The following is a 25455-nucleotide window of genomic DNA, read 5'->3' on the forward strand; positions in this document are numbered from 1 at the left end:
TAAAAGAGAGTAAATATTGGACTTACATTCATCAGGTGGCCAGAAACACAACTTCAAATTAATGTTCTCCATGTCTGCTGGATGTGTAACTAAGGAACCGTTTGCTAACATATTCACCACTTTATAAGTTGATATGTCAGCGTTGTGTTTACAGCTTGTTGTGCTGCCCCCAAGTAGCCAAACATAATCAGTTTTGCAGGTTTAATTCCAACAAAAGCGACAAATTGACCCCCAAAAAACTTTAAATCTGTATGCATGATTTCTTTTATTCAGCATTAAACCACTTACACAAGAGCCATTCAGGACATCATCCATCACAATCCATATTCCCCCAACATCACAATTTCACGTTCCAAAAAAAACATACAAACAGATCTTTTTTTATTACAAACATTAGAATATGCTCTGTGCACTAAAATGAAAACACTACTGACTGCATCTCCTTAACATTATTAATTAAAAGTATTATGGTATTATTAGGCCACAACATATCTTCAGGTATAAAATCAAAAGGAAACAGGAGTAAGTATGGAAGCTAGATGCATAGAGATGTACAGCCTTCAGCATTAATGTATCTATCAAAACTAAAAGTTAAATAGTTTATAAATTTGGAGTGGGTGAGGCTGTAGTGCGTTTTATATTTACATCATGTTGTGTGTGCTTAGACCAACAACCAGGAGATTTGAAAGGCTACATTTAAAAATCAAATGCCCAAGCAGAAAGGTGAATCTATGTACATAAAATACAGTTTTGATACAGACATCAGTCTGTGATGGGAAGTACATGTTTTGGTGCTATTGCTTGATTTTTGCTGGTGAGAGTGGATGTTTCAGTGCTTTCCAGGGCTGGTGGGTGAGGTGACCCATCAAATGACAAAATAAAGATCTACTATATACAATAATTAACAACCAATTATGGAATGATTCAAATTGATTTTTTTGGCTGCTGGGTTGGATCTGGATCAAAGTCCTCAATAGATTAAAATGTGCTTGATACAAGACCATAATAGATATGAACAAATGACACTATTTCACACATTTCCATTTCAATAACATCAGTCTCTCTTCAGTAACAAAGATTCCACGCTGTGAGTAAAAAAAGAAAAGAAAAAGAAAACGACAAAAGAAATATCACGGTGAATAATAAAGTGCTGCTAAAAAAAGATAACTTTCCTCAAACATTTAAAGAAAAGAAAGATTCAACAAGTGATACAGCAGTAATAGACGGCGGCTTGAACAGCAAGGCAAAGTGAGACGGACTACCGAGTTTGTTTTCAACAGTGCAGCACACAACCCAAAGAGAGAGAGAGAGAGAGCTAACAATACTGCAGCGCACAAGGCACCAAACAAGTCTCGCACCATAGCAATATGTGTCCTGTGACACATTAAGGAACACTGGGGGTTTGACCCAAGCACTTTCAAGATAACAAAAACCTTCCACAAAGCCAACATTCATTTTGGTCCCCATTATTTCTGTTTTCTGAAGATGCTTCGTAGTTGTCACAGGGGAACAGCGTGCAGCATTGCAGCTCCCGTTGACAGCTCTCGAGCCAATTCACCAGATTGTGGAGGCTCTAGACTGTAGATTATACCTGTAGAGTCTACAGGTATAATCTCAACTGGAAAATGCTTAAAATGAAGATAGTCCGCTGACAGAGGCTTTCAGTCTGGATCAGGTCGACCCGACCTTAAACTGCTCCATGGTGATAAGGCTGTGCAGGCTGTAAAGGCTGAAGGCGGAAGAGGCTTGATTGTTTTAGACGGGCACTTAATCTCCCACACGTTCTGGGTTTTGTGAGTCCGATTATTTTTTTGGTTTCATGGTTGCCGATTGCATTCTTATCTCATGTCACGGTAAAACGGATGTATGATTTATTTATTCTACTTCGCTGCCGAATTCAGCGCTCTGGTACTGATCTGAGCAGATACTGTTCCTCCTGCACAGAGACGTGTCAATATTAATTTCATCAAATGTACTGATAAAAAGGAGTGATGGGTGAATTTCTTGATATATTGCTGTTTTGTCTTCATGATCATACATCTTATAAAAAATGTCATTTTTATGAAGAAAAAGTCTTTTGTCCAACAATAAAAAGGAGTAAAATATTATCCAGCAGGAGTAACAAAAATGTATAATGTGTGGAGTGTTATCGACATAACACACTTTGTGTACTCAGTAACAAATAAGTTATTCCTCATCAGTGGAGCATTGGGACCTTTTTTAAGGGCAGTGCCCCATCTGGTGGGGAGACACACAGTGGAGCCGTGCAGCATCTACAGTGCTAGAGTCTACAGTGATACAGCATTACAGTATGATCGATAAAAACGTTTGCACAGTGAACTGATCTCTACAGCTGCAGTAACAAACTGACTGTATGGTAACAGGCTACAAAGAACAGAGCATAAGCACACATCAGTAATATATATTCTGTGAAAAAAAGATTTAAAAAAGGTTGGTTGATTGATGCAGACACTCCTTTTCCTTCTTTAAAATATATCTTAAAATATTAAAATCCTTCCCCATCTATCCTCAACCCCCCTCTCCACATCAGGCGACATAGTGCCCATCGAGTTTCTTTGTTGTGACCTGAGAGGGGCGGCGGAGAACGTCATGTTGGAGAATCACACAGGGCTGTTCTGTGTTTTGGTAATAACGCCCGAAATGTGGTGACAGCGTGAAAATTATTCTACCAATGGATGTGTCTACTTCTAGTTAGTAGACCCTTCTCGCGACCTCCTCACCCCGAGAAAGAGTTTGTTAGAAGTTAAAAAAAAGTCAGTCGCTCAGAGCTGAGAGTCTGCTCCCAGGCTGTTGAGCTCCTCCGGCGAGTGCTTTTCTCCTCCAGCGGCCGTCTGGCGGAAGCCGGCGGTGATCTCGTCGAACGTCCGGCCCTTTGTCTCCGGCACTTTGAAGTAGGTGAAGACGAAGAACATGAGCAGCAGTATGGTGAAGATGATAAACACGTAGGGGCCGCACAGTTCCTGTGAAGAGAGATGAGAGGAGAGACGCTTATTTAGCGGCGTCCTAACAAGGTTCAGTCCTCAATAAATCTGACAGTGAGAATGTCAAATGGATTCATTCAAATCTTAAAGATAGAAAGCAAAACATGGCATTTGCCTTCATAAAATATATCATGGTAACTTGAACTTTTAAGTGTTAAGGAATGTCATTGTGGTCAACTGCCTCAGTGCATTATGAGCAAATGAAAAATGTGATGATCAAGGCAATTCAGACGTGTTAAATGTGCCATAACTAATTGCCATAATCTGAGAAGTTTTTAAGACTTTACTAAAATGTGATATTGGATCATTTTTGTAGGAGAAGGGGCATTTATTTTAACCCTTTAAAACATTGATGTGATGTTGACAGGATCCTGTTTTAAATTGATCTAAAATAAAAACCATAATACCTAGAGCATTCAGTCTATTTGCAGCGGAAAGTTAAGGCTTCGGTCTTTCGCGTCATCACGCTGTACGCTCATGATGACGTCATTAAGTTACGTTACCTAAGGAGCGTAATAAAAATATCAAAACGCCTCAAGCTGTTAATAAAAATGAGCATATCTCAAAAACAAAAAAATGAGCAGAGTTCAAATAACTTATGGAGTTTAAAGAAGTATTTTGTTCATGTTTCTACATTTAGAAATCTTTTGGATCAATATGTTTTGTGTGTTTATTTAGTTACATTTTATGAAAAACATGGCAAATTTGTTACTTTTTTCATTTATGACACAATTTCAATACGTTTGTCAATTATTATAGTTTATTGACTGTCATTACTTTTTAGTTGAGGTTGTACAGATTTTAGGGGTATGAAGCATTTGAAGATACTCCAAGAAACGACATTAGAATAACCAAAAATGCCGATGTAGGCACCGGTGGACTATTCTATTGCAGAGTTCAAGGGGTTAATTCTAAATGAATTTGTTTACATCTATTTACTTGTTTACATTCTTTCAATGACATTCCTCTGAAAATCAATTTATAAATTCAACTAAACTTGACAACTTTGTCTAATTTGTTTTTAATTAGTACCAAATGATGTAGTGCTGTCCAGCAAACCTCCTAAGAAATTACATTTTACCTCACAAACACAAATACCAGTTCCAAATGTTTTCTTTTTCCACTCACCTCAATATACTGGAAGGTCATTCCCACTATGAAGTTAGCCGTCCAGTTGGAGAAACCAGCCACAGCGAAGGCTGAAGGCCTGGGTCCCTGCGAGAACAACTCTGCCACGATGAACCAGGGGATGGGGCCCGGGCCGATCTCAAAGAACGCCACGAAGGAGAAAATGGCCACGATGCTCACGTATGACATCCATTTGAGCTGGTCCTATGAGGACAGGGGACGAGAGGGAAGGTTAGGTACTGGTATTTACTAAGCGGGAGTCTTGACAACCACATTGTCTAAAGGATTTAGGAGGAACTTACCAACAGCGCCAAGGCAATAGTCATTAAGACTGCAGATCCGGCCATTCCCAGCAGCCCCACCAGGTGCAGAGACCTACGTCCTGCGCGCTCTACGATAAACAGCTACACGGAAACAAGAAGAGGAACGAGGTCAGTGCAGTACTACAAAGTGATAAACCATTTACAACCTATACGTAGTTCAACAAATCTTTTATATCCGCTGCGTGGGTAAAATACTCTGGTGCACAGGAAGACATTTTACATTTACAGTTTTGGCACAACTTATAAAAACTTTACACAGTTTGACTGCAAAGTGATTACTGAAATGTGCAGTGCAAGAAGACAAGAGTAACAACCATTTTCCACCTCAGATATGTCCAAAAACAACAAAAAAGGATCTTGAAAATGACTGAATTTACTATCATTTCTGGGTGGAAATATCTCAATAACTTAAAGGAACAGTGTGTAACATTTCAGGGGATCTATTAGCAGAAATATAATATTAATAACTATGTTTTCATTAGTATATAACCACCTGAAGCTAAGAATCGTTGTATTTTTGTTAGCTTAGAATGAGCCGTTTATATCTACACAGGGAGCGGGTCCTCTTTACATGTTTCTACAGTAGCCCAGAACGGACAAACCAAACACTGACTCTAGAGAGAGCCTTTCACGTTTTTACGTTACCTGAAGGCCACCATACTCTAGTTCTCTGACACACTTGTGAAACTGCGGTAACGTGAGCCTCAGAGTGCAAAATCGTGGTATCGCCTGCTGCCGTCTGACTTTCGTTACTCCTAAAGCAGTGTTATTATCGTAAGAATGGTCTCTGAGGAGTTGAACGGTGTTACCTGCGACCACACCACTAGATGCCACCAAATCCTACACACTGTACCTTTAATGGTTTAATCATTATCTGAACCATAATGTGGATCTCCCTTCAAAATCTAAAAACATAATACTGTACTCACCGACACAACAGTGAAAGCTGTGTTAACCACACCGGCTCCAATGGTGGCATAGACAGGCTGCTCGACTCCGGCTTTCTCAAAGATACGAGTGGAGTAGTAGAAGACCTAGAAAGTAGGACAACCGCATGAGTCTCTTTTTTTTACACAGTTGACATGTTCAGGATATCCTCCTTTATTCCTGATGTAGCTCTGGTGTGAATGTGTACCGAGCACGTCAGGGAAAAGTGATGCTTTTCTTTGATTTCTGTCTTTTTCTTCTGAATCTCAGTGACAGTCCTCAGAGTGAACAGTGGACACTCACAGCGTTGATGCCAGACAGCTGCTGGGAGAGCTGCAGGACGACAGCAATCAGGAGGGGCTGGCGGTAGAGGGGCGAGCGGAAGAGCTCCGGGATGGTCACCTTCTTCTCCCTCATCATCTGCCGGCTCTCATCCTTCATCTCCTGCATGTCAGAGCTCACGTCTGTGGTGCCTCGGAGCTTCTTCAACACTGAAATATGCAGAGAGAAAGCAGGTTGTCAACACGACAAGCTGCGCTTTTTTTCCTCTTTTCTCCAGTCTAGCTACATTTTTCTTTGCGATTTTGTTTCCTTTTTCGCTTTCCCATTTGGGAATCTGTGATGAAATTTGAGAATTTAGTTTTAAATACTTAGGATAGAGATACCTCTGTTTTCAAAGTGGCATTTCACTACACAATTTCCGTAAAAGCACAAAAATCTTGCAAAGATGAACTCACCAGCCTTGGCCTTGTTCTCTTCATTCTTGTTGATGAGCAGGAAGCGGGGGCTCTTGGGGCAGAGAGGCAGCACGATGCACTGCACCACAGCGGGGATGAAGGTAAAGCCCAAGAGAAGCGGCCACAAGTCGTCGTTGCCCATGATCGCCTCCATTCCAAACACCTGAAACCGACACAGATGCACGTTACGCGCATGAACCACCTGCACAGCTCCTAGCATGCATTTGTAAATAAATACGTAATAGGATGAACAAAGGTTGTATTGTTATCTCATAGGTTTATCACTAGACTTCACCATCTATGTCACAGTATAACTACCGCAACCATTCCTATCCACCAACCTGTGCAATGAGGATGCCGACGACAATGCCCAGCTGGTGGAAGGTGCCCATGGCTCCTCGTAGGGATGTTGGGGAAACCTCGCCAACGTACATGGGCACGAAGCCTGTGGAGAGGCCGGAGTAGAGGCCGATCACGAAACGACCCGCAATAAGCATTTCCCAGGAGCTCGCCATCTTCGAAAAGCCCATCAGAACGGCTGCGATGAAGGCCAGGATGTTGGCAAAGAGCATAGAGTTCCTCCTGTAGGCAGCAGAGAACAACATACATTTAACAAATTTCAATTCAGACACGTCGTGTTATATAAAATTGACTGAATTTAAAGATTTGCATGCTTATACACATTTCATCACAAGAACAAATGTTGGTATTAACTTTTATATTATATTTTTTGGATTATGCAAAGCTCGGATTGTGTCCTGAAAAATGTTAATTTATCAATCATGTCTGTTATTTTAGACGTTTTCTTGTTATTGTCATGTTGTGTGTTATTTCTGTGCTTTTTTATGTTCTACGTGGACACAAAGAAAAATGGGGGTCTCCGTCAAAAAGACCATAACTAAAATCTGTAACGTTGCCTGGTACTCATGCCCCACCCATGTGTGTGGGTTTAAAAAACATTGCTATATTTAATGTAGTGATAAGTGCCTAAAGTGCCTCAAGGCCTAAGATAACTAATCACATTGAACTAAAAAGTTTCAGTCTAACAATCGCCGTTTTATTTATTTTTTATTTTACTGCTTTTATGGAGAAAATGTTTTCAGCAGTGTGTTTCTTTTTAGAAAAGACCAAGGCTATCATGCTATTGTACTGCCAGCAAGGGTTTTCTTTTCTTCTCACCTTCCAAGGCGGTTGACAAAGAGTCCGACTGAGAAGGAGCCGAAAATGCCACCGACAGAGAAGATGGAGACGGCGATGGACCAGATGGCCGTGAGCTGGCTCTTGGTGATGGGGTCCGGGTAGCGTTCTGACCACGTCTCATTGATGAACCTCTCGATGGTCTGCCACACGGGGAAAACAAAGACAAATGATCAATATGTTTTGTATGTATTCTGAGCAAACAGGTTTTCTCCTGGAATATAGACTAAATAGCATCATGTTTTATTATATTGCACAATTTAGAAATAGAGAATTGTCATTATAGAAGTCATAGTGTTATAGTTACATAAGCTCAAGGGAATCAGATAATGTGCTATTCCTCTTGCTCGGGCCAACACAAAGTGACAAAGTGATGGTTGAGCTGTTACTGTGTGACCAGCTGATGGCAGCACTGTATGATCATCACCATTTCCTTGCAACCAGGAAGTTCACCAGACATGGTAAAGTGTCAAGTTTCTGCCCTCCCCCCCTCTCCTCCTCCTCCTTCGACACTCATCACAGACGCCTCTGTTGACAAACACGCCCAGGCGAGCTAGTGACAGGGATCAGAGCCTGCGTCTGTTTATGTGTGGGTCAAAGTGACACGTCTCATATGATTCAGAAAGGTCACCACCCTGTCTGCAACCGCCCATAATGCCGTGACTTCAGCAGTAGCCTATGTCTCTGACCCCCCCCCCACCACCATCACCGCATCTTGTTACCAAATGTCAGCTGCAGCTCTGTCATGTGCCTCTACGCTAGTGGAATAAAACCTGTCCTGGCTTGGGTCATACTCACTATCAACTTACACTCACAAGACCTTGCTTAGTGATATCACACACAAGTATGTCATCATGCACTGCGCTGTACCCACAACATCATGTACCCTTTAAAAACGGCCTTATTTAGAAGAGCGCTTGCTGATCTCTGCGTTTATACATTTGCAAGCAGTGGTGGAATATAGCAAAGTACATTCACTCAAGTATTGTACTTAAAGTACAATTTTAGGAGTACTTGTACTTGACTTGAGTGCCTCCGTTTTTTTCTTCTTAATACTTTTTCCATCACTGCTTGTAAGGAAGGCTACTGAGGACGACTTCACCACAATGCATTAATATACAGTGCCTATAAAAAGTAATCACCCCACTTAGAGGTTTTCATGCTTCATTGTTATATCATTGTTTTTTACACCTATTAACAGAGAAACACTCTTTAATATGAAGTGAAAAAGACCTCTACAAATTGATCAAAATAACCCCCATTTAAAAGGAAACACCTAAATCTGTTTTTTAGAAGTCATATAATTAGTTAAAAGGAGATCATCGGTGTGTAGTTGAGGGGGTTTCAATTGATTGCAGTATAAATATTAGAAGAAATTCTTAGTCGACTAACACTCATACGATTTGTAAAACTGGGTGTGCACTTGTGTTTACCAGAAATGAGCTCATCAATATAAATAAGTCATTCAGCATGAAAAAAGTGTAAAAAATGACTAATTGACTAAAAGAATCTTAGTCAACTAAGATCAAAACAACTAATCGACAAAGAGGGGACAGCCTTAATAAATACACCTGTATCTAGTGTCTTTTTAGTGTAAAAAAAAAAGGCACATTAAGTCCCCTTCGATGTTATAATTTGATATTATTTGGTTTTAAAACATGAAAACTCCTTGAATTCTTTTGATAGGCACTGTACGGAGCCTGGGTCCAGACTTCTGAAATGCCGTCTACATCTTAAGAAGAATAAATTAACTGAAACAAAATGTCATTCAGGGTTATTATCAGGCCAAGAGTACCGCGACAAATCCAGACGGATCTTGAAAAGTTACATAATGATTTTGTGCTCTCTTCCCCAGTCTTTCTCTGAATAGACTGTCCAAACCTCCAGCTGGCTCTAACCACACAATGAAACAAGCTGTCTATTCATGCTGTCAGCATATGTTGTTGGAGCTAGCCGGGTCGTCAAGGTGAGTTCTGTGCTCAGCACGCAACAGGGTGAAAATACAGTGAATACAGAAAAAAATAGCCTAGCCCAGAGGAAGCCATATTTTAGTAGCAGTATTTTAGATATGTATTGCTTCAGGAGGAGCAGCCTGGTAGTTGGCATGAACAGCTATGAACACAAAGAAAGAAAATCTTCAACAAACTTCATCAAGTTAAAAGTTGACCTCAGAAAGGTGCCGAAGCTGTAACCTTTAGCACCAAAGATGTTCCCAAAATTAAACTAAACAAAGCACAGATGACCCTTCGATTACATTTTCAAACAAGGATGTTATTGGCGTTATGGCGCAGGCAGGCATGCAGCGAGAGGAGGACAGCTTGGCCCTTGAAAGAGCGTATCTAATCAGAGACGCTCCGACACCGTGCACGACCTGCGTCACGGGCAGCAGCAGCATCACTGTAGCATTTATCACACACTGGAGAACGGAGGGGGAGAGGTGCTGCTGATAATGTGAAGTGCTGTGGCTATATAAAAGTTGCAATTGTGAAGTTATAGCCTCTTAAGGGGTCATTAACTAATGAAGGATTAAGAGCCTGTGTTGAGTAACTGCTTTTCTGCACGTGACGTTGCTCAGACCTCTCTGTGTGTGTGTGTGTGTGTGTGTGTGTGTGACCTCGGCTGGGTATTGGGAAAGGGGATAAAGAGCCAAGAGGGCAGGTTCACACTGGCCCAGTGTGTAACAGACCACATATTCACCGCCTCCCTCTCAATCTGCAGCGCCTCACTCAGCCACTCCTGAGCCGAGCTGCATGAAGCCGGCCACGTGCTGTTTTCCCTTTGGAGGCAAATCTGTGCTGCACTAACAACTTGTGGTTGGCAAAATACTGGATTAAATATTATGAAATATCTGTAAGTCTTGATTCCGGACTAAGAGCTGCAACAATTTAGTCAACTATTCTGATATTCGATTCATTATTTAGGTGATTTTTTAAAGCAAAAATGCTAAACAATCCCTCGGCCCAGTTTCTCAAATGTCATAATGTTCTGCTTTGTATAATTGTAAACTACAGTAAATATCTTACAGTTTTGGACTGTTGGTCAGACTATTTGAAGAAGACAACTCAGCGCTAGGGGCTGGGAATCACCAGAGGCCCCACAATACAATCTTATTGCGATTTTAAACATTTTCTAGTTTCATGTGATACCAGTATCTTCATTCTAGCTCTAAGATTGAGCCCGCTACAAACTCTGAAAGACAGAATAGTGTCAGCCGGATTGTTAGGACGTTAATAGTTTATATAATAAAAGATCGATACTTGACGTCCGTGTATCAATACAATATCGCCTCGCAAAATATCGCGATACTATGCCGTATCAATTTCCCCCCACCCCTACCTTGCACTCTATTTAATTAATTGATTAGTCTAGAAAATAATTGGCAGATTAATCAATAATTAATAAGGCTGACAACTCTTAGTTGATTAGACGACCTAATCGGTCGTTTTGGTCTTAGTCAACTAAAATTTCTTTAGTCGATTAGTCGCTTTTTATGCTTTTTTTTCATGCTGAATGACTTATTTCCAAAAAACTTATGAGCACATCTCTTTTAAACACAAGATTTAAAGTGGTGCTTTCGTGCGATTCTTTGTGGAGAAACTCAGTTTTACAGATCTGTTGGTTAAATCAACTAATCGATTAGACGACAAAATCATATGAGTGTTAGTCGATTAAGAATTCCTTTGGTCAAGGACAGCCCTAATAATTAAAATGATTTTTAGTTGCAGCCCTAGGCAGACTCTCTTATAACTCTTTTATATCCATAACCAGGTTACAAAACAACACAAGGGCTTTCTAATATCGAGTTTCATCACTTCTGTATTTGCACAATCCATGACGATGGCACAATTATTTGCACAAATGTCTCAAGGCCTAAAATTCCCTCTTTAACAAGCTGCCCACTTCTTCTGCTCTTTATGACTCAAGAAGAAAAGAATAAGAGATCATATCTCTACCGACGACTCTCGCTTCTGTCTATGTCACACCAATAAGTCAATGTATCCTGTCTGTCTTTCCCCACTGTTCAAAGACAACTGATGAAAGCTGCTCTCATTTACAAGGCGTCCTTCACATCAAAGTCCGGAACGGCTTTGACGGTGTGATGACAGTTGACGAGCAGATGAAAATCAGGCTGTCCTCACAGTGAGAGTGCCACAAACAGCTGTGACAGTCTGTCTCCAGCACGCCAAGGTCTGCTTATGTGTAAGGTAAATAAAAAGGAACAGGCTGAGCTCTGGCCTGTGTGACTGGCGACACACCTGTGACCTGTGGACAGACAGCTGTTTAGCCGCAGGGTGTGTTCAGACCAACGCAAACTAATCAGACGGAGGTTATTTACACGCGATGCAATATAGACATTCCCCAGGAAATGAGTTTCTTTGGTGTAGCGGTCTACTAATAAAACCTACATTAGATTTAGTGATTAGTTGACTGTCTACCTCTTTCATTTAATCTCCTCTGAGTTCCCTTGTCTAGCTTTTCCCAGCTTGCTGCTGGTCAGCAGAGGTCCATATTTGGGCATGGACATGCTCTTTTACACAGGAATCGCTCAAAAGTCTGCTAATACAGATGTCCTTGGACCTGGTGGGCCTGAATGCGGCTATTATTATATCACCCCTTAACCCCAACCACCCTCCTCTTCATTTTCTGTCCTTCTGCTTTCCAATTCAACAAGCGAGTGAACAACTAGTACTGGGGCTAGATTGGCAAGGAGTATGATCTACTGTATGAACGATAGAACACATATACTAAGGATGTCACGAGAACCGATACTTCAGTACCAAGTTGAGGCCAAAATTCGGAAAACTTGACGGTACTTGTTTTTTAACAGTACCGTAGGCACCGGGGATTAGGGCTCGAGACTAACGGTGTCCCATCGTCCTGGGGACAATAGAGAATTTCCCTGATAATGCTGCATTGTGAACAACAAATCTGTGTTGAAATGGGCAGATAGGAGAGCTAGTTAATGTTAGCTGTTAGCAGCCGGTGGGCAGCAGAGTGTTCTGCTTAGTTAAATAACAGAGCTAACAGAGCTAACTGCTAACATACGGAGGTTGTTACATTATGATACGTTCAAGCTCTATTCAGTAAAAATGAGTATGGGGTGAAGGTACATTATAACGTTATCATGATGTGTTCAAATGTTTAACTCACCTTTTGAGGGGCATTGATGACACCGGTGTTGTAGCCGAACTGCAGGGAGCCAATCACAGCTGCTCCAACGCTCAGCATCAACGGGAACGTTATTTGCTGCAAGACAATAGAGAACAGGGGAAGTATTGTCAGTGAAGAGACCAGTTTGACCAGTTATTCACCCAGTGGACAAATGGATCATTATTTTGTAAAAGAGCTGGGATGAGTGAAAATAATACAGTTGTATCATCTTTCTGATTTCCCGGACAATACGTTTTACTTAACTAGACACTCACACGTATATCAGTTGACAAATTGAAAATGAAGTTAATGCCAATTTTTTTGGAGACAAAGTGTTCCCTATCTTGCTGTATCGCAGGACTTTTTTTTACTTGCGGTGCTGCTTCAGCCTCTCTGGATCTGACTTTAACAAAATGTTCCGGTTGGTCAGCCGCTAATTTCATCCTTACCGCGTGTTCATAACAAGTATAATGAATACACTGTCAAAAAATATCCCGAAATATCTTGTTTGCTATCACTTTAAAAAGCAACATAGTGAAACTGGACTGGCCATAAAAGATGCTTTATGACACCTAAAGGGATACGACAGACCAATGATGAAATGTATGTGTACATCCGACAGACACCTGTTCCCTGAGGCATGTTTACTGAGTTGTTGACCACTTTTGCTGAGAAAAATGTGGTTAGGTCTGAGGAGGCTCCAGGGTTAACTCAGCGAAGTTATCCAGATATAACTGAATAAACCCACTTCTTGGAACAGGTCCAGGTTAGACCCAGGTCTGCATGTTATTGTTCCTGTTATTACAGAGTTCACTCTCTGCTTGATCTCAGTAGATTAGTAGATTTTCCTCATACCAAAGAGTTAATAAACCAGAGCGGAGTATGTCGCTGTCTATTTCCTCTTCTCAGACAGACAAAAAGAACAGCCTCTAGGTACAATTTACCTTTTTGTCTGCCATCACTTCTACTAACTGAACGTCTGAGTGTTTCAACATGGAAGGAGAACTTTTTGAAAACAACCTGAAAACACTGGCAAGGATTCCGCACATACATAACGTTTTCGTATAAATCTGCCAAAAAGTACATAAACTTAAGATTGAATTTAGAGCAACATAAACCGCTGAGGCGCTGCTTACTATTTCCATCTTTCATATCGCACCATCAGTCATCCTGTCTGGAATGATTACAGTTTTGCCTTAAGTCCTGTGATTCACACCAATCCTTTTTTTCCACAGTGATTCACACCAGATAGGTTCCTTATATTATGGCAAGAGAACATTTGACCTTCACGAGAGCTCCTGTCTTTGTTTATGCAGACAAAACGAGCAGAAATTAAACATTCATTTTGTTTTGCAAAGGATTAAACCTGCATATGTTCAGTTATTTTTCTAAGTTACCCTGTAGACCAGAGTGAGAATGGACACAAACTGAGGACATCTGAAGTCCTTCTGACCCGCTAAGACATTAGATCTTTATAAACAAAAGACCTGCAACAGCCAATGTTGATCCCAGTGAGGTGTCTTTGAGTAAGACACTTATCAACCTATCTCTGCGTGTTCTAGGTGCACTGAAGTCCAATTTCAATGGGTCCTATTTTGTTAATAATCTTTTAGAAATACTACTATTTTTTTGGCCACTGGGGCCGGCAGAGGCAAGCTGTGACCACAACACTGACACATTATCACCTTTAGTTGAAGTTGATCTGGCATCTTTAACTAATTCTAAATCCAGTAAATTAAACACAACATAATAATTAATTTGGAGTTTCTGTTTCTGGCCACCGGGAAAGTCTAATATTCTCCTTTTAACTCTGTTTTTGGTCTCCACCATAGACTGTATATAAAGGTGGACGACATGACAGCTCCCCAAAAGTGAAGCCAAAACATCTCCATCGCCCCCTGGTGGCTGGTTGCGGTAAGTCTCGCAACCAGCCAAGTCCCGCCCCTAAAGAGTCAAAGTACACGGCAAATAAATTTTAGATAATTCATATCACGCTGATGTATGTTCAAGTGTTCTTTTTCTGATAAGTTTGGTTTTAATTAGTTATTTGATGCTATAAAAGAGGGTGTGACATCATGATTGACAGCTGCTCTGAGTGAAGTAGTCACAGAGCTGGAGGATCTTGAGTTGTATGAGAGAGGAGATGTAACTTTAACTTCCTATGGAAAAATGTGTCTCTTTATTAAGCTAAACGCTCCACTATGTTCACCAGCCAGTCGCTAACTTCGTCTGTCTGCTGTTGGGTGTTGGGCCAATAGTGTACAGATTCCTTCTTTAAGACTCTGATTCAAACCTTGAGGCTAAATCTCTGGTTACATTTAAATTTAAGCTTCCATGGAAGAAGATAAACACAAGAACCGACCCCCACCAGGTTTCATAATAAAGAAGAATCCTAAGAAGCTACTTGAAATAATTGTGCATGCTCCTCTGTAATATCACCAAAGAGCAGCAGTAATCCAGGACACAGAGGTAGCCTGGGTAACAACTTTCTTTGTGGGGACCAGAGTTCCTCCCCTGCATGGTGAGGAGGGAGGAGGGCTTGAAGAAAAAAAATGTCTGTGTGTTTTTGGAGGCAGTCACTCCAGCGTGTTCAGTGGGCCTGGCTAAAGACACTTAAAGGCCCGCCTACACTTAGGCGGGCCAATAGGGACTTCTGTTAGGAGGGTCATCAAGTCCACCACAGGACTGCATAGTATATAAACACAAACACACACACACACACACACACACACACACACTTCAGCTGTGGTCTCTTAAAGGAGCCCCGTTGCCATCGAGGAGACCAACCAGATCTGATGTCATTCTGTAAAGCCTCTGCTGATTAGAAACAAACAAGAAACAGCACAAGGTTTCCATGAACAACTACCAGCTGTTTTATACTATCAACAGAGAAACCCTCTCTGTGAAAAGCCGTCACTGGAGGCTTGTTTAAATCCCTCCTCCACCCTCTCTCTCTCTCTCTCTCTCTCTCTCTCTCTCTCTCTCGAGGGAATACCTGCAATTATTTGCAAAACCTCCCTTAAATGTTCGATGTTAAACGTGGGGGGAGCAGTATGTGTTCAAGTGAAATCAAGCAGTCCTCTTTGACATATCTACCTTTAACCTAAATACCTTCCTCAGCCTGGCCTCTGTACACACATACTGTTTGTATAGACAGACGAGTTTCAGTCCAAATATACTATTCATAATGTTTTCTCCAGCCAAACCTCCCCTGCTACTCTCTTACCTGTCAAAGTGAGAAGGTAAGTGTGTTTGATACTGTTCTTTGTTTACAGAAACCGCAGCATAATACATGACTTCCTCACCGGGAGAAACAATGAAGTCACACCCAAAGAAAAATATTTCATGATCCCAGCCTCGAAGCCAGCACCGGTGGCCAGTCCTCTCCTTGATCCTCGGCTCTCTACCTTTAGTTACCTCCCAGGCATGTTAAACTCAGCTTTGTTTACATTTCTAAATGGAGTTTTTTTTGTATTTGTTTACTTGCACATGACGGATAAGCTGGCCATTCACAAGGGCCTGGCATTACACTGCATACCACGTTAATCTACATACTTAAAGCTGATTAGAAGAGTAGGAATTCACTTTATTAAAAGGATAGTTTTTGATATAAAAGGCAAAAATAACTATTACAAATGTCCCTGAACATGTCCCAACAGAAGGGATATTTATAAATAGCATGTAGTGTACAAAAGGAAAGAAAATCTAATTATAAATGAAGCATGTCAATAGTATAAACAACTTAACTAACTAATATCAGTACAAGCCAGATTTGGAGAAGTGGTAGTTAATAGGGCTGGGTTGATACACCTATCTCTCCTAGAGCCGGAACACATTCATGCAAATGTGCAAGTAACACGTGGTGTAGACAGCAAGGATATTTCTGTCTAGTCATTTCTGCGTTATACAATTAACACTGTTGATAGTATCAGCTTTGGTTGCTTGGTAAAACAGCCTCTCTGCTCTTGTTGTGTAAACACTGACTACAGCCAACAGGACTGAATTAATAAAGCACATGATACAGGTAACACCAGCAGAATGGAAAATGATGATCCATACAAACATTTACCGCGCACAACAGCTCACACTCTACCACGCTATTCCTTTTCTCAAAAAGTATGAGGAAATGAAGTAGTGGAGCAGTTTTCTCCAAATTAGGATATGTGCAACTATTACAGCTAATATTAACCCTGGTTTCACTATTTATGCTTGAGCTGAGCCTCAAATCAACATCCAAAACCTCTTTAAGTTGATCTATGAGATTCAACAAACATAAAACCTGATGAGTTCTCTCTGGCTATGTAAACACTTGGTTATTAAATGTGACTATTTGTTCAGTAAAATACATCTACTTGTGCTAAAACACAGAGTGCCAAACCAGGAAACAGTAACTTAAGCTCTGACAAGCTGACAGAGGGGTGACATAAATTATATAAAACATGAGGATGTCGCAGTTAAACTAGTCTTTCAAGAAAATTAGAAGGTTTGGCCGCAACAAAGAATGTCGACGGGAAATCCAAAGCGCTGAGAACAACATTTCGACATATACATGTTCTGGCACTGGTGAAAGAATGATTTCAACAGTTAACTTAAGTAAAAGTATCAAAACAAAAAAGTTAAAATATGCCATTACAAATAAAAGTCCTGCATTCAAAATGTCACTTAAGTAAAAATACAGAAGTATCATCAGCAAAACTTTAACAATTCTTAAAAGTATCAACATAAAAGTACTTGTCTCCTATTAACAAATGTCCCTTCTGACTGATGCAACAATGTGTAAGCAGCATTTCACTGTTGTTGCTGGTCGAGGCGGAGCTAGTTTTAACTACTTTATATACAGTTAGTTTAGTCAATTGGTTCCCAATCGAGGGGTCGGGTACCTCCAAAAGGTCACAAGATGAATCTAGTGATTAATGGGAGAGGAAAGAAGAAAAGGTTCTGTTGCAATGTAATTATTTTTTTGATTAATCTTTGATTTTCTTGGTAAAATGTTGGCTAGATTGACCTGTTTAGTCCTCAACTGTTAAATGAAACCATGTGAGACAATTAGAGGGGAAATGTCTCTTTGGTGGAACTGCAAACAACTTATAGAACAACCTGATCTCACAGGAAGGCGTATAAATAACACAATATTACAAGGACATTCCGCGTGTCATACGGACACATTTTAGGCTTTTTGCGTGTCATTTTTACGCCACAAACAAAAACAAAACCACTTAGTTAGATTTAGGAAAAACGTCATGGTTGGGCTTAAAATAAGTATGTAAACTAAGTAAAATACGTACATAACAACGTAACATTAGTATGGAAAACACGTAACAAGTGTCACTAACATAACTTACAAAACAAAACACCTCGAACACCGGTCTTATGGTTAAAAAACGTGAAAAGTCCTGTGTTTGTTGGACCCATCCACCTCCCCTCCCACTCCCACTCCTCACTTTTTATTCTATGTCTATGAGAGTGGCCTATTTACAAGGATGCATTACATTGCTGTAAGTACATAGTACATGGTGTACAAATGACACGCCTAAAGCAAGAATGGCGTTCTCAGTGCACATTAAATGCCTTGTACATTATCGTGTCATTCATATGACTTTTCATGCAAATGTTCTGCATAGGCATCTGAAACATGACAGGCATTCCAGGCATTTTATTAACTTGAAAAGTTAATGAATTACTTTTTTTTTATTACTAAAAAGTTACTAGCAAATATAGCTGTGAGATAAATAATAATAAGTGGAGTAAAAAGTACAATATTCCCCTCTGAAATTTAGTTGAGTTAAAGTATAAAGTCGCATAAAATAGAAAAACTTGAGTACTGTACAAGGCCTTCAAAACTGTACATAGGTACAATACTTGAGTAAATGTATTTAGTTACTTTCCAGATATCTGACCACTGTTTTGCCTCAAGTGTGCTACAAAAAGTGTCTGTATTTCCTCTGTATTGTCTCTTCATTCTCACACGACGAGTAAAGTATTAAATCAATATGACGGCCGGCCGACAAAGGGAAAATATTTAAGCAAACATCCTGAAGGCGACTCCTAACTTCAACACTAAACTATGAAGTCGTTCAGTTTCAAGCCAGCAGAAGACTGGAAACAAATAGTCAAAATGTCTCCTCTTGATAACCATTAACAGCCTTTTTGTTTAACAAGTTCTGCTTAACTTTACACCAGTTTATGCCTCTAAACCTATGAGCAACACAGGCAATTGTCGTGTTTTACTGTAACACTACGTAGTTTGTGACTCATCATATCCACCCTCAACTCAATAGTTAGTTCAAAGCAGAAGCTTGCTGTAATTCAGCACAGCTCACTTCCTTCTCACCAGAGAGACAGATTCTTGTTGATGGCCTACGCTGGTGTTGCCGCCACATCCCTCTACACGTCATCTCCATAGTCTCAGCTTACACCACTGTGGGGAATCCAATATGAGCCCTGTCTTCAGCTCCACTCCTCTCAGCTCTGCTCAGCTCTAAAGCCTCCTCATGCTGACTTGAGCTGTGGGGGGTATTTGTTTTAATGTAGAGATGTAATTTTCTGCATTAACATAGACTGTTTAACACTGTTGTCATTAAAGTTAAAGCCCAGATACTATAACTATCTTATGCATAATTATGTCTATATCTAAAATGCCTTTTGTATGCTATATGTAGTATATTTTTTAACACTTTAATCAATATCTTTATATTTTACCAGTTATCACAAAAAAAAGTCTCTACTTTCATAAGGAGTTGCCTCTGTTCTGTTATTGTTGTGAATTTGTTTCATATGAGGTCAGTAACGTGTACAGAGACTCTTTGGGTGATGTGCTCTGTAAATAAACTGATGTTGAAGTTGAAAAACAAAGAAATTAGCACAGCTGTGGGCAGAAACCTGGATGAAAAATTTAATAATGTAAAAGGGATGGGCATATTTTCCTATAAAAATTTCCCTATCAAATGAGCATATGCAAAACCACACAGACTTGAATGTGTACCATGCAATTGTCTGAGCTTCCTGGTACTCCTAGTTATTATTAGCACTTATTTAAACATTGTAGAACAATGAGAAACCTATCTTTTTGCATGTGTGACCTGTGAAACCTCTCCTGGTGGCCTAGTGCTCATTTATTTGCTGCACATACCATTAGTAAACACAACTTAGAAAGTGGTTTAAAGCCTTATCTGTCAGGGCCAGTGAAGCTTCAGCCAGTCACAGTGAGATCAGATAAAAATGTATTTACAGTCAGACTCTATGTCTGGGAATGCTTCTCACTAATACAAACAACAAGACTGATAGGATTATTACCACAGAGATGAGAAACTGCATTTACAGTATGTGGTCTTTTAGTGACTATACTTTTAGTTAAGATTATCAATATCAGAGCATTAAAATGGAGGAGGGGACAATATGCAGAAGTAGTACACATAAATGCAACAATATAGAGGTGAGGTATGTAATTATTTGATAATTATTTGATTAAGGAGTAACACTGTTTAAAATGTGAATATTTTATAGTTTACAGGACAATAAGGTACATTCCCGTTTAGTAAATCCCATCTAAACAGCCTTAATAATCTATCAATACCATTTTAGATACTGTAACTATCTAGTTTAAGTCAGATTATGCAGCAACAGTTTAAAGGGTGGGTCCATCTGCGTTCGTTCCATTTTTTTTCAAATGGAAACGCCCACTCAGCCGTTAGCAAAATGCAGTGACATAGGTTACCAAATTAAGCTAATCAAAGCTAATCAATAAGGTTATGATTAATGTGAACACTAGCACTACCTGAGTCAAAGTTAGCTGTGCTATGTTTGGAAATAACTGAAAGGGTTGGTTCGGATTTTTTGAAGTGATGTTGTTTGTATACTCCCGCGTTCTGCAAGGTAAAATTACTGTTTTTGTGAATGGAGTCTGGTGGCTTTGAAGAGAGCGATATAACAGCTTGAGTTCCCCATCAGAAAGGGCTGTCTGATGGCAAGGTAAAGCAGCTGTGGACGGGAGCAGCAGAAATAAGTTTTTTAGCCACCCCAAACGGGGGACTGAAGCCGTTATATCGCTGTCTTCAAAACCACCAGACCAGACTATTCACCAAAACAGTCATTTTACCTCTCAGAACACAGGAGTTGCTAGTCTACCGCTGCATCGATCGGTTGGTTAGTTTGTTTTATTGTGTGAATTTCGGATCTGAACTATCGTGGCAGCCACACAACAGTACATTGCTTAGCTTCTGTGTCGGTACTCCTGTCAGCTTCTCCAAATTGGGAGCGTGCTGACCGATATCAAAGATACCGTATGTAACGCTAATACACTGACTATAAGGTTGTATATATACTGTACATGTACCAGTGTCGTCATGCAGAAACCTACGTCTGGTCACGTGGGAAAAAGTTTTTAGAAGGGCTTGGGAAAATAGCATTTGACACTAAAACATAAAGTACATAATTTGACCAAAATTTGAATGTTTGGATTTGAATACATAAGGAGCACCACTGGGAAGCTACAGGATTATATAATAACCTAAAAAAAAAATACTAAAAAAAATAATGGACCCGCCCTTTAAGAACACGGCAGACAATTAAAACTGATCCTGCAGTGCAGTCAACAAGAAGAAATGGATATTTGAGAGTAGTCAAAGGTGAGACTGAACGTTTAGAGGTCAAACACATACATTAACACCCCGTGGTTCAGTGGGTTCTGATTTATTAAAGCAAGCTAATTTCAACTGAACCATGAGAAAGTCAAAAGAAGCCTAGAGGGACACAGCTAGGCCCTGAATGAACAATTTTATCTAACCATCTCGTCCATGTGAACAGTGATCAGTACAGTGTGGGCAAAGTCATCCAGTTTCTCAGGAAAGCGAATTAAACATGCACTCTTGCTTGCTTCTTCGGTTCATTTAAAACCCTCCCAGAACTCTTGATCCAAACTTTTGCAGCAAAGCCTCATTAAGCCTCATTAGAACACGGCTGACAGTTACACTATAAGACGCACTGAAGGGAACAACTCATGCAGATGAAAGTAAATCTACTGGACTGTCTTAAGGAGGGCAGAAGTTGGCAGATGGCTGAAAGGCAGTAGATGGAGAGGAATTAAGCCCGTGCAATTAAGTCTGTACAATGTGAGGTGGCTGGTTGTTGGCTATGGACTCCCAATCAAAATACCTGCACTGTCAAGTCTGTCAGGAATAAAATGTTTAGTGGCCGTTTCATTCAAAACAGAGCAGGTCAACTGTACGCTTGACCCCAATTACCATTTTTCATTCTTTGCTGAAGAAAATAAGAGGACTGAGGTGAGTTTTTCAGACCCAAACAAGGCTTACTGTTAATGAGAATGAAGCTCTCATATGGCCAATAATGGGATGTCATTAACACGGCGTGTTTTGATGGATGAAGCTGTGCGAAAGGAGGAAATAACTAAATTATATTTAGAATACAGCTGCAATGAAAGAATGAGATTCAAAATGTGAGTAAAAAATACCAAAAATTAACATTAAGTTGTGTTAATTTTAGGGCTGTCAAAAATTAACGTAATATTAATGTGTAAACGCAAATTTGTTTTAACGCCACCAATTTCTTTAACACATTCATACAACTTGCGATTTTTAGGTTGTAGCGGGCTCAGTTTTAAAGCTACAATGAGGATATATATGAAAACTAGAAAACCTAACCATGTCATACTAGCTTGTCGAGAAGTAGAATAAATAACGCTGGAAAATGTATTAACAGCATTAACTTCTTTTCTGAATCTGAGCCATTTCGCTGGAAATTAAACTTTAGTTCAACCACTTCCTATGTGTTTTTTATGAACTTGAGTCACTTGCTGAAGTTTGCACGTATGCGACTCCCATCTGCACATAACCAGGCACAACACTAAATACAAGCCAGGCCAGGCATGAAAATCCTGACCACGAGATGTTAATTAGCACTGCTGTTTAACTACAGACACACAAAAACAGCTCAACACTGCTGGAAGCAACAAAACGTATAAACGAGGGAGTGAAGCAAACAGCCTGGGAAGGAAAGGGTCAAGGCTTTAGCCCCCCTCGGGGTTGGCAACTGCGTATTCCCTCGGTGGAGTCGCACTCTCTCTGGAAATCTGCTGTATCGGTGTCACAGTGGAAACTGGGAACGGAGAGAAACGTTCCCATCACGTCCACAACAAACCGCATCCAGCTGAAGGTCCGGGATAGCACAGAGTGCCTGGCGGGGACAGCTAAGGAAACATTTTCTGACCAGCATGTCAGACTGGGATTCCTCGTGCTGCTCCACTGGGTTTAACTGGTCTTACATCAATGACCAAATAGGAGGGGGGAAGCTTTTGGCGTACGTGCTTCACTGTGCAGCATGTCTGTGTGTATTTAACAGTGTCGCACCAGGAAGGAGACAGCAATAACAAGCACCAGATAAGTCATGTTTACCTTCTGACCAACGAGCATCACAGTCTATAACTGAGACGAGGTATAGGTGAGGTTATTGATTGTTTAGATCAAGAATAGCAAAATGATGCTGGATTCATTACTTGAAAAATATTATAAATGTTCCTACATGCTCCTCTTATGTGTCCGTGATAATGGATTAGATATTTTTTGTGATGAATCATTTAGTCTTATAAAGTTCTCAGAGCCTAAGATGATGTTTCCAAATGTCTTATTTTGCCCGACAAACCAAAAACTCATGCTGAAATAGTGACTGAAAAACTGTCAACAATTTCAACAACAGAACAATTATCTAAATAACTTATCTGTGTCTTAGCCGGTGGTGGAATGTTGTTAATCAAGTATAAGTTAGTAGTACTTGTACATAACTTGAGTATTTCCTTTTTCTGCTACTTTATACTTCTACTAACTCTAACAATACATTACAGAGAGCAACATTGTACTTTTTTTCCAACACTATATTTAGCAGATGGCTAGAGTTACTTTGTAGATTGAAGATTTTAGACATATGATGAGTTTATAAAATATGATGCACTGCTACTGATTAATCTGCCAACAGTATATTGGGTAGTTAAAATACCTTCACCGCCAACAATAATATAATAGAGCTTACACGATTAATAAAGTAATCGATTACTCGATTAAGAGAAAAATGTATTTTTTCAAATGACAAACATTAGATGGTTCCAGCTTCTCAAAATGTGAGAATGTTCTGCTTTTCTTTGTCTTAAATAATAATTAACTGTATACCTTTGGATTTTGGACTTTTGGTCACTTTGGACTGTAGATTTTTTCTGTATTGATTAATTAATTAATTAAGAAAATAATCAGCAGATTAATTGATCTTGATAATAATCTCTAGCCTTAACATTATAATGCAACAGTGACAGGGACTATCCTGCTGCCTATAAAGAGTACGTTAAGTGTATTTTTGCTAATACTTCTGTTCTTTGTAATGGACTATTTTGTTGTATTGACGAGATGCAGTGTTCTGACTTATTCAGATGACTAATGATGTATCAAGTCTGATCATTTTGTTATATCAAATCCGATATAGGTGTTGGTAAAGAGTCCATATAGGTATGGTATAGGTAGATATCTGTACTTTGTAATGGAGTATTTTGTTGTATTTTCTACTTTTTTTTCAATAAATGATCTGAATACTTCTTCTTCTTGGTTCTACTAAGACACTGATGCTCTTATTAAAAAAACTCATGGGTATAAATAGCCCTTCAGGAACATAACGTTACCACATTAACTACAGTCTTATATGACATAATCCTGCATCATACCCACCATAAACACACATAATACAACAGTGACAGGGACTATCCTGCTGCATATAAAGAGTACGTTAAGTGTATTTTTGCTAATACAAAGTACAGAAAAAAGTACAGAAGTAATAGAGTATTTTGTTGTATTGCTACTTTTTCTTCAATAAATGATCTGAATACTTCTTGGTTCTACTAAGACACTGAGGCTCTTATAAAAAAAAAACTCATGGGTATAAATAGCCATCCAGGAACAAAACTAACATAATTAACTACAGTGTAAAGTGACATAATCCTGCATCATACCCACCATGAACACACATAAACACACATAATGCAACAGTGACAGGGACTATATCCTGCTGCATAAAGAGTACTTTAAGTGTATTTTGCTAATACTTCTGTACTTTTTCTGTACTTTGTAATGGAGTAATTTGTTGTATTGCTACTTTTTCTTCAATAAATGATCTGAATACTTCTTATTCTTGATTCTACTAAGACACTGAGGCTCTTATAAGCAGCATGTGTGCCAGACATGACAAAGCCTCCCATATACCCCCACTACTCACTATGACGTAGAAGGAAATAATGTATAAGAGCTAAAACTGATGATTTGTATGCATTTATACAGGAAAATAACTATTAAAGTGTATCATAAGGGAGATAAAAGTACTTTAAACCTACTAAAGAGCACCCATAGGCAGTATGGAGTGGTAATAAGGATGCAATAGATATAAACATTAGCTGCATCATGACACTCTCCATCATGCTGCATGTGGAGGTGCATCATGGGTAATAAAACACTGAAGTCAGTGAACTGATGTCTGACAGCAGCAAACTAACCTACCGAACCGGTTTAACAGGATGCTAACGAATAATGAGGAGTCACAGGATGTATAATTACCTTTCCTGTGTCCATGGCTGCGATGTGACTGAATTATTCTGTTTCTTTTGTCTTCTTCTTGTGTGAAAGTTGTCGTTGATGGAAGAAGTTCCTCGGGGTCTCCCGGTGGATTTCGCTCTCAGAAGTCAGTCATCTTTGATGGTTTTTGCTCCGTTGAAACAACTTTTTTTAAAGAGAGAAGTCTTTTGTGTGTGTTTTTCTCTCTTTAAAAGCAGCTTGAGTTGTTCTCTCCCGCGTCGTTTTGTCTCTCAGCTCTTAATTCACAGCTTGGTGGATGTGTAACGTCTTCCAGGATATTGTTGGTGATGGTGGTGTGTGAGTAGCTCTCTTGGCGTCCAGCTTTATGCAAACAGCTCTTTGGTGACACGAGCCGCATAACGCTTCATATATC

At 39.8% G+C, this 25455-nt stretch overlaps 1 protein-coding gene across 1 annotated transcript; it reads right to left on the reverse strand.

Annotated features, from left to right (window-relative positions):
* Positions 1 to 246: 246 nt before the first annotated feature.
* Positions 247 to 25455, reverse strand: slc2a1b (solute carrier family 2 member 1b). Its single transcript, XM_074639882.1, has 10 exons — positions 25065 to 25455; positions 12466 to 12561; positions 7297 to 7457; positions 6459 to 6699; positions 6118 to 6280; positions 5684 to 5871; positions 5383 to 5487; positions 4433 to 4534; positions 4131 to 4334; positions 247 to 2981 (listed from the first exon to the last, which is right to left on the reverse strand). The coding sequence occupies exons 1-10, from the start codon at positions 25077 to 25079 to the stop codon at positions 2784 to 2786; spliced, it is 1473 nt and encodes a 490-aa protein (XP_074495983.1). The 5' UTR covers positions 25080 to 25455; the 3' UTR covers positions 247 to 2783.

Source organism: Sebastes fasciatus, chromosome 1, assembly GCF_043250625.1.
Source record: "Sebastes fasciatus isolate fSebFas1 chromosome 1, fSebFas1.pri, whole genome shotgun sequence".
In the NCBI taxonomy this organism is placed as follows: Eukaryota; Metazoa; Chordata; class Actinopteri; order Perciformes; family Sebastidae; genus Sebastes; species Sebastes fasciatus.

Excerpts from the sequence above, each read along its gene's own strand:
- slc2a1b (XM_074639882.1), bottom strand. Across the intron at positions 7,458-12,465 it reads TCATCAATGCCCCTCAAAAG|ACCATCGAGAGGTTCATCAA; the intron begins GTGAGTTAAACA and ends CCCGTGTGGCAG. Across the intron at positions 2,982-4,130 it reads TGACCTTCCAGTATATTGAG|GAACTGTGCGGCCCCTACGT; the intron begins GTGAGTGGAAAA and ends CTCTCTTCACAG.